The 9,927-nt window shown below is 33.1% G+C and overlaps 2 protein-coding genes across 2 annotated transcripts; both read right to left on the bottom strand.

Annotated features, from left to right (window-relative positions):
- Positions 1-1,889: 1,889 nt before the first annotated feature.
- On the bottom strand, positions 1,890-4,277 carry eIF3i (eukaryotic translation initiation factor 3 subunit I). The gene is made up of 5 exons (XM_011057281.2): positions 4,040-4,277; positions 3,481-3,727; positions 3,122-3,402; positions 2,827-3,027; positions 1,890-2,704 (listed from the first exon to the last, which is right to left on the bottom strand). Exons 1-5 carry the CDS (start codon positions 4,040-4,042, stop codon positions 2,456-2,458), a joined length of 981 nt encoding a protein of 326 aa, XP_011055583.1. The 5' UTR covers positions 4,043-4,277; the 3' UTR covers positions 1,890-2,455.
- Positions 4,278-6,198: 1,921 nt separating this feature from the next.
- Vps26 (vacuolar protein sorting 26) lies at positions 6,199-9,883 on the bottom strand. Its single transcript, XM_011065748.2, has 6 exons — positions 9,638-9,883; positions 9,341-9,484; positions 8,393-8,787; positions 8,203-8,309; positions 7,805-8,016; positions 6,199-7,658 (listed from the first exon to the last, which is right to left on the bottom strand). The coding sequence occupies exons 1-6, from the start codon at positions 9,638-9,640 to the stop codon at positions 7,395-7,397; spliced, it is 1,125 nt and encodes a 374-aa protein (XP_011064050.1). The 5' UTR covers positions 9,641-9,883; the 3' UTR covers positions 6,199-7,394.
- Positions 9,884-9,927: the final 44 nt, after the last annotated feature.

Below are 9,927 nucleotides of genomic sequence, written 5' to 3'. Positions count from 1 at the left end.
TTCTTACAGTACACTTTGAACCTTTGTACATGTATGCTACATTTCAAAGCCTAATGGAGATCAAACGGAAGTTTGATGAACAAGAAACAATGATTGTAAAATATATTTGTTGATTACCGCATTTTTACTTTGCCCTATTAAATAAGATAAAAGATCTATAATTGACATTGTATTTAAGAATATTAGAAATATTAGTTTTTTACTAAATTCTCTTAAAATATGTACTGTAATTTGTTCATTTAACATTTAAACCTTTTTTAAAGTAATAAAAAAAAACTAACAAAAAATGAAAAAGAAAATTTATAATTCTAAATAAAATTGGTTATTAAATAAAATATTTTATGACTTAATTTAAATAAATAAAACTTACGATAATACTTGTGAATAACTTGGTATGTACATTATAACAAATATCTATGTATTATTTTAATCGTTTTATTATTAGATGTTAAATATTATTTATTAAATATACATACAAGGTGCGTCCCAAAATTTTCCGAACTTTTTCAATAGGGATAGGTCGGGTGGCGCCATCCGTGTGTTCGATTGCGCGTTTGAAAGGTACATCCCTAGCTGACTTCCAGTAAAAATTTCATGACATTTGGTTCAGTGGAAACGAAGTTATGGCGTCTCAAGTGTCAGTATGTTGTATACATCGGTACGAGAATGAACTTCGAACAAAGAGCCAATATTAAGTTTTGTTTTAAACTTGGTAAAACATTTACCGAAACCCATAATTTGATGAAACAAGTTTATGGTGATAATTGTGTAGCCCGTGCCAATGTTTATGAGTGATATACGCGATTCAAGAACGGTCGTGAGGACATAAATGACGACGCACATACAGGTCGCCCAAAATCGACAATTAACGAAAATTCCATCGAAGTTGTGCGTAATTTCATCAAGCATGAGCCAAAATCTTCAGTGAGATACATGGAAATGGAATTGAACATCCCCAAATCAACGATTTATTGCATTTTGACCGAACATTTGGGCCTACAAAAAGTCTGTGCACGATTTGTTCCACACAAGTTGACTGACGACCAAAAAATGCATCGAATTCAACATTCAAAGGACATTATTAAGGAAGCAAAAAAGGACCAAAACTTCCTTTATAGCATTGTTACTGGTGCCGAGACGTGGTGTTTTCAATACGATCCAGAAACCAAGCGTCAAAGCGCGGAATGGAAGGCGCGAAACGACCCAAAACCCAAAAAATCGCGTTTAGAGAAGTCAAAAGTGAAGACAATGCTCATTTGTTTTTATGATTCCAAGGGTATTGTGCACAAAGAATTCGTTCCAGCAGGCCAAACAGTTAATGCTGTATTCTATGTAAGCGTTTTGAAGCGTTTGGTGCACCGCATTCGTCGTATTCGGCCAGAATATCGCGAAGGAGGAAGTTGGCGCTTGTTACACGATAATGCGCCATCTCACCGTTCGACACTTGTCACTGATTTTTTGACTAAAAATCACATTTTAACAATCAACCATTCCCCGTATTCGCCTGATATGGCACCTTGTGACTTCTACCTATTCGGCAAAATGCATTTGTCCATGAAAGGAAAGCGGTATGTGGACGTAGAAGACATCCAAAGGGCTTGTACCACTATTCTGAAGGACGTGCCTTTGAACGACATAAAACACTCATTTGAAATGCTTTTAGATCGTGCCAAACGTTGTATTGAGTCCGACGGGGACTACTTTGAATAAACAATTTGAATTTGAAAAAAAAAAGTAAACCGTTGTTGTTTTATTTCAAAAGTTCGGAAAATTTTGGGACGCACCTTGTATATATAATGATGTGATTTAATAATTGTTTTAAAATTTCAAAAAAAATTTTCTTAATTTTTAATAGATAATTTATATATAAAAAATGTAGAGTATAGAGATTTATACAAATCTGGAATATTTATTTCATACAATTATTACATTGCCTATCGCTGATGTATATAATAAAATTAATAATAAATTTTTGTCAATGATATTTAATAACCAGATAATTTTTAGAGTTGACAATTACCACAAAAATTATATTAGGATGAATCGATGTGAAAGTAGTCGATTCGTAGTCGGAAATTTCGCGTTCCTTTTTGGATTTGTAAAAAATTGATTATAAAAGTGTTAAAAATTAAGTATACAATTCCTCCATTTTTTGTTACAAAACCTATTCTTTTAACTCATTTAATTTGGAAAAATGATTACACATACATAGTATATATATATTTGGAGAAATTTATTCTCGAAATGGGTTATCTCATTTACCCCTTTTATTCCTTTTTGTATACTTAATTTTGAACACTTTTATAATCATAAGTATGTGTGTGTATATATATATATATATATATATATATATATATATATATATATATATACACTTGGAAAATTATATATATATATATATATATATATATATATATATATATATATTATAATATACATATTTCTCTTGACAAATTTAATATTCGAAATGAAAGTCGAAATAAGATTGATCAAAATTATTAATGCGCATATATCCGTCTTCTCCGCCTGTAGAATAGCTGCGACCATTAGGGTGAAAAGCGAGAGAGTTAATGGGTCCGAAATGTCCTTTCAAACGTGCAAATTCTTCTTCAAATACTAAGTGAAAGAATCGTGAATCGAATTTGCCTTGTCGTGCAGATGTTGTGGTGACATCCATTGCATCTTGACCACCACCAAGAACCACCTACAGAAAAATATGGTTAGCAAATACTACATTTATTTCCTTCGATAGAAATTATATCATACTTTTCTATCACAATTTTTTCAAAAATCATAATAACGACTATTCCGTGGCTTGAATCTTACATGATCAAAAATTGGTGATATCGTAGCCGAATTTACAGGTCTTTCCGTCTTGTAAGTTTTCAATAACATTAAAGACTCGCTATCGAAAAGTTTTGCCGTGTGATCCTTGGATGCAGTTACAAACATGGTGCCATCCTTGTTGCATTGCATATCATTTATCTGAGATTTATGACCTTTAACACTAGACAGCTTCTTCCCTGTCTATAAATATTACAAACAATAATTAATATCAATGTACCTACTAATATTTTATACATTATATTTCTGCAATTAAGATAATGATAAAGATACTTACTCTCACATCCCAAAGTTTAATTTCACCATCTTCGTGACCCGTGATAATGGTTTCGTCGAGGGCTCCCCATAATATAGCAGAAATTCTAGGACCATTGACCGAAATTCTAGAGATCGCATCCTCCTGCGATAATGTAGAATCAACATTTCGTACATCCATAATAAACATCTCACACTGGTGACCTAAAGCCTTATCAGTGGAGAACACCGCGAGGTTTGCAGAATAACTGAAGCCGCACGTTCTTACAGAACTGTTCGTGTGTAGTTGTCCTATTTCCTTACCTGAACATTATACAAAGATACTATGTATGACTCACAAGCAAAATTTTTTTATTTTGTATGATTATCATATGCACAAACCAGTTTCACAGTCCCAGACTCTCAGAGTATTGTCACCGCTGCCGGATAACAACCGTGTGGTATCCCAATTGACATCAATACACCATACAGAACCATTGTGTCCATTAAAAGTACCAAGACGCTCTCCATTCAACGAGTACCAAACATTGGGTTGCTTGTCCTTACTAGCGGAAAACAATAGATCTCCTTCTCTATTATACTTTATTTTGGTGATGGCACGTTCGTGCCCGTGCAACATCAAAGGTTTCTGAAATAAATAATTTTTTTTTATCGGTAAGAAAGATATTAGGTGGGAAAAAGGATATTAAGTGGAGAGGGGGATATTAGGTGGAAAGGTTACATTAGGTATATAGAAATTTTTTAAGAAAAAACTATTACACAGAAACAAGAACTGAACGTAAGTTTCAAATTAGGAAATAAATCGTAGCACCACCTGAAAAATCTAAATAGTAATGAAGAAGAGGTTAATATTATCACGTGTTCTAATATATAGTTTGTAACATAGATTCCTGCGAGAAAAAAAAATAATGTATCGGTGCGGAGTTAAGGAAAAACTAACCATTATGGCGCTTTAATCTACGATCGTATATTTTCTCTTAATCGACAAATTAAACTTCTCTGTAGCATACGATTAACCGCTCGCACATCCACTACACAACCACAATGACCAACAATCAACACTCGACTCCATCGAGCAGTGTTGCCAATCTTATTGTTTCTATCACTTTTTAAAAAAGAACAGACCTTAGGCTGCGTTCACTGTCTATTAAATTATCTCAATTTCGGCGATTTTTTACGTAAACATTATATGATATGAATATTTCATTAATCATATTGATGCATATTATACCAATGTAGTACATCATTCTTTAAATACATTGCTAAAATGAATAATTATATGAATAATTTTAATAGAAAGTTACTAATTAGTATGCGGATCGCCGATGTAAAAGGAGTTTAAATAATGCGATTCACTTTAACATTCGCATGTCCGCAAGCGTTTCATCTTTATTTATATTTGAAAATGTTAAAAAAATAATAAAATGATTCTCGCGAACGTTACAAATATAAAGTGAAACGCATCCTAATATTTACTAAGGGCGTCTCGTTTTCGATATGCTATAAGCATCAGTTTATCCTTGCTAGCTATCAAATATTAAACGAAGACGAATGCTTGTAAGCGCTGTAAGTGTAAAACAAAACGTACTTATAATTGGCTTGTTTTTATTAAAAGCGGCATATAAATAGATTCACCTTTAACTGTTTTTTACACTTTATGATTGCATAAGCAATACGTTACGCTGCTAAACAATTCAGTTAAAAAAAAAACCAGTTTTAGTAATTGCTTAAATGCTTTAACGTTATAATACAAGATTTTATAAAATTTATGTGATTTAACTTGCTATTAAATAACTTCTTTACGAGAATACATAAAAAAAATTATATAACATCATGATCAGGATTTAAGTTTGGACTAGGTACTTACATATATATAAACCAATTAGTAAATATGATTCCAATATACATGTATGTGCACATACGCACTGTATACAATATATTTATATATAGGCATTAAAATGTACAACTAATTGCATACGCATGATAATATATATATATATATATATATATATATATATACCTGTACATATACATATACATACATACATACATATATATATACACACACATACAAATATTTGACAGGTCAAATAATTCAAATAGGCTTTTTTTTACTTTCCTTACGTACATTCATTCTTTCCTCTTCCTCATTTATCGTTTTTTATAATTCTCATTCTCTATAATTAACAAATAATAAAGATATGCTTTATGAAATTCAACTTACACGTAAGAAAATTTCTAACGTAAATTACTTGTATACATGTATGTATCTATGTATGTATACACATATATAATCTAATATTATGCATCTTCTCAATACAATTTTTTACAGTTAAACTTCCATGATATAGAACAGTACAAAACGATAGATTTCCCTTTTGCAGCAATATTACTTTCATCGCTATAGAATGTCATAAAACTGCAGCGATAAAAGGAAATACGTCCACATTTGACTGTCTGTGGTATTACAATATGTAAATACGTGTATGTTTACATATACATACAGAATATTGAGTAAATTGTGATATAATCGTCGAGATTTCTCGTGAATAAAATCAAATAAAATATCCAAAATAAATTTTTGTTATTGATCTCTTAGTCTTTGAGAAATGATTCGTACAAGGATGATTACTTTTATACATTCAAATGAATGTGAGAATATTTTCGATATCAATAAAAAATTTATTATACACAGCTTTTATTCCTTCATAGGATATTAATTATCCGACATGCCGCAATTTATTGGAGCACACTTAAACCAGTTAGTCATTATTGCCAGAATGAAAAATTTTACTTATGTATATATACTCACACACGTATACTGCAGTTATATATATGTATATATATGTATATATTTATAAATACATGAGGCGGCTACCCCATTATTTAATCTATCATAGTCCACTCTTCAGAAAGGCATACCAACTTGAGCAGATATATCATAATTTATGTCTTTGGAAGATTGACATTACGCAAAATGCACGTTTTTGCATATAAAATCCTATCTTACGAAATTGTCACTACATATGCACACTTTCATTAAACTCAAAACTGAAAGTAATCTATAATCTACTCGTGTCATGCATCATAATCGATGTCTTTCTTTTTTTTTGTACAAACTCGTTCTAAAAATAAGTGCAATCTTTCTCGCTCGCGAGGCGCATTGTGTTATATAATCTATTTTCAAAAACATGCATATATGCACGTAAATAACTTCTTCGTGTCTTCGGATGTTTTTCAGCAATATACATAAGCGATACTGTGTACGATTCTGCTTTCCAATTACGCTATTTTTCAATTAGGATACGCTATGTTACATTTGATGCTTTCCAGCTACGTACACAAGCAATACTGTGTAAGACTGTGTACGATTCGGTGCTTTCTAACTACGATATAAGTTGACACAATTGTACACAGCTAAATAGGTGAGTTTGAGTGTATGTCGATACTACAGTATATGTTTACGTATACTATAGTATTTCTCTAGTTTTGCGATACTCTTTAAGAATAGGGGCCTTGATCGTACAAACACTGTTACACACGTGTCGCCTATGTATATAGCTGAAAAGCACCAAATAACATAGTGTGTCCTATCTGGGGAAAACAAAATAATTGGAAAGCACAGAATCCGTGTTACACTTATGTACGTTACTGGAAAGCACCCTCGTTTATAATACTTGTAGACTAGGTGAACGGATTAATATGGGGCAGCCTTTGTGAGTATATATCCATTTTGTATTTATAAACTCTCTTTGCATAACACGATGCTGCCATAGACTTCGGATTTTCAGAATTATATAATGGGTGAGTCAGTGGGCACAATTGTGTGTCTGTATAAAACATTTAAAACACTGTAACACCCAGATGTTTTGCAAAATGTACCGTTGATTAATATTTGATTAGTAAGCCGTCCATTCAGGAATACCTGTACTGCTTGTTTATATTATATTCGTTCGCAATATGGCTCGAAATAATATCGAAATTATCTTTTCCAAAATGACAAAATTCTCCTTGTTTTGAGATCTATTTCTTCATAGTATTATAATTTTGATCGGTATTCTACTAGTTACAAATCATTCGCTCTCAATTATATATAATGTATCCAAAATATTTACAACTTTGCTAGCAGGCCTTTTACGTATCCCGCTGTTTTATTTTTAATAAAAACAAATCTCCCAACGTGATATAGGAGATTTTTCTTTAAGCTAATTCTTTTGCTGCATATTTCAGCCATATTTAACGTTCTCAACTAATCTGGGCTATAACTGGCACCAGGAACAGACCTATGTGGAGACTCAATCACTTTCTGGACCGCCTTCTTTTTCACCTTCGCCATCTCCTTCTTCTCGTGTCATGCCTTCAATTGGTGCTGGAGTATCTTCTATGTTTGTAACGCTATTCGTTGGCAGTTGACCAGAGTCAGGTGGCATTGAAGGTGGACCATTCTGTGCAGCGCCTTGCGGGAATCCTGTTTCAGCTGATACTAAATGTGATGGCATATGTGGCGAGGCCGTTTGCGACTTTCTGCTTTTTTCACCTTTCCTCCATAATGTAATTTCCTGAACAAAATATAAAAAGCAATGACAAAATGAAGATACAGTGATAAAAGAAATAATATTTTCATATAATAATATTTTCATCTTGAACATGTAGAAAAGAAGTATAATTATAGAAAGTTTAAAAAACAATATATTGTATGTAATACCTGTTGCTTAAAGTATCGTCGATCTTCTTCGTCCATGAGAACTAAATTCAGATAATATCTAACACTAAACTTCTTATTAATGTCGCGCATTGTAGGGGCCAAATCATACCCAGCCAAGAATACCCTTATAGGAATGGATTCCCCTCGAACGGGCGCACCATCCATGATCTCATATTTCGCTATAGTTTCGTTTTCAGTAAACGTATGAGGACCTGCAAATATGTACTCTAATTATTGCCTTAGTACCGTGAATACCGCAGAGAAAAAGTTCTTAGGAAACCAAAACTCGCGTTCCAATTTTGCCAACATGCAATGCTACATGTGTACAAAACTGTAGAAATCATAATTAATTACTATCGCTACGTTATATTTCAATGTGTAAATTATCTATAACATACCAGAACCCGTAGTTTCTCGTTTGATGATTGCTATTTCCATATGTTTTATTTTTATTCTAACCAAAAGAAAGTATATTTTGCCAACAATTACATCTTTTAAATGATATCTGAAAAGATGAATAGTTAGTAGTAACATGTTTAGAAAATCAATCATTAAAACAATCTAAATACATGTATTACAATAACTTACTTGCTTTTATTATATTCAAATTCAATATGCAAACAGTCTTCAATTCCAACTTCCATTTTAATAGGATTATTCATGTCTGGATAGGAACTAAGAGTGTGCACAACTAATTCGAGTTCTTTAACAATGTCACTAATCCTTCGTACAATTGTCACTTTCAAGAAATATCTTAGTCGTACGTTAGAACCGGTGTAACTCTCAAATGGTTTCTCAACATTTGGAAATTCAAATGTATATACCGTATTGTGTGTTAATTCTCCTGGCCTTGCTAGTTCTTTTACCAGACTAGTAAATTCATGATGATTACCTCTGTCATAATATAGCTCAATTTGTCCAATAAATTCTACTTTGACACCATGATGCTCTAATTTTCCAGCTTTCCTTAAGCTGATATTAATCTGCAAGTATTGATTTAATAATAAATTTATATTGCAAAAGCATAACAGTAAAACATTATAAAGTATTAAAAAGAATATTACAAATAATTAATACAGAGCTCAAAGAGCTACTACAAGATAAATAGCATCTGCAAGGTATTTCTCTGTATACTCCAACCTTGGCAAAAAAATATTAAGTGTCTTATTAATCACTGTTTAAAGTTTCAGTGCAAAAATTGATTTATGGTATTTGCTTATTCTTAGTTTCAAGAACCTTTAAACTCACATTATAACTGTATCACTTTATCATATAAATTGATAAGTCATATTTTAACTTTTGTAAAATAATACATAATGTTTTTGAATAATTGACAATTTTTGCTAGATATACTGTATTATAAATGAAAAGTCTATGCACATTGGAAATGCAATATTCATTTTAGTTTCATTGAACAAAAGCAAGTCTGGTGCACTGAATATATCGCATGCAAGTAAGTATGTTAACGTTTGATTTCTATCAAATCATAGCTAGACAATTAATAATGAAGATGACGTTCCAAGGAGCAGGTCCTACCTTGCCAGACACGGTCTCGCCGTCGTAGTAGAGCAGGTGCCGCTCCTTCTTGCCATCCTCGGACTTGATATCTGCAGTCTTTCGCGTCTCAGCGCCGTCCAACGTGATCTCTATGTCGGCGGACTGACCGAAACCAAAGAAACTCTGCGTAAAAAAATTCGAAAGCGTTAGAAAAATCATGTAGAAAATCAACAGCCGGGGTACGGGAGAAGATGACAACCCGGCGCCGATCAAAGTCTCGGGTTACGGTGGGCCACGGTGGGCCGAGGACTGCACCCCCGTGGGAGGTAAACGCACCATTTTCTAGGACAATTTTCGTGGAAACGGTGAGATACTCCGATGCAATGCCGCAGTCACGCTGACAGGATCGGCCGTATCGCGGATCAATGAACAATTCTCCAGAGCAACATTTTCTTACGTGTACGAGAGACGAGAAAAGTTGGGTTATTTTTTTGCTCGTTCCTCCCGAAAGTCACAAGTAGCCAATATGGCCGCGCGCACGCGCCCCCTTCCCCCCTTACCTCTCCCACTTGTATGCGCTGTCAAAATTCGCCGGTGGCGCGCGCGGCGAGATCTGTTTCTATATA

This window comes from Acromyrmex echinatior, chromosome 2, assembly GCF_024713525.1.
Source record: "Acromyrmex echinatior isolate Ae372 chromosome 2, ASM2471352v2, whole genome shotgun sequence".
In the NCBI taxonomy this organism is placed as follows: domain Eukaryota; kingdom Metazoa; phylum Arthropoda; class Insecta; order Hymenoptera; family Formicidae; genus Acromyrmex; species Acromyrmex echinatior.
This window is presented reverse-complemented; position numbering and strand designations above follow the sequence as displayed.

Excerpts from the sequence above, each read along its gene's own strand:
- eIF3i (XM_011057281.2), bottom strand. Across the intron at positions 3,028-3,121 it reads TTAAACTTTGGGATGTGAGA|ACAGGGAAGAAGCTGTCTAG; the intron begins GTAAGTATCTTT and ends TAATATTTATAG. Across the intron at positions 2,705-2,826 it reads TATCACCAATTTTTGATCAT|GTGGTTCTTGGTGGTGGTCA; the intron begins GTAAGATTCAAG and ends ATTTTTCTGTAG.
- Vps26 (XM_011065748.2), bottom strand. Across the intron at positions 8,310-8,392 it reads TTTGAATATAATAAAAGCAA|ATATCATTTAAAAGATGTAA; the intron begins GTAAGTTATTGT and ends TCATCTTTTCAG. Across the intron at positions 8,017-8,202 it reads ACGAGAAACTACGGGTTCTG|GTCCTCATACGTTTACTGAA; the intron begins GTATGTTATAGA and ends ACATATTTGCAG.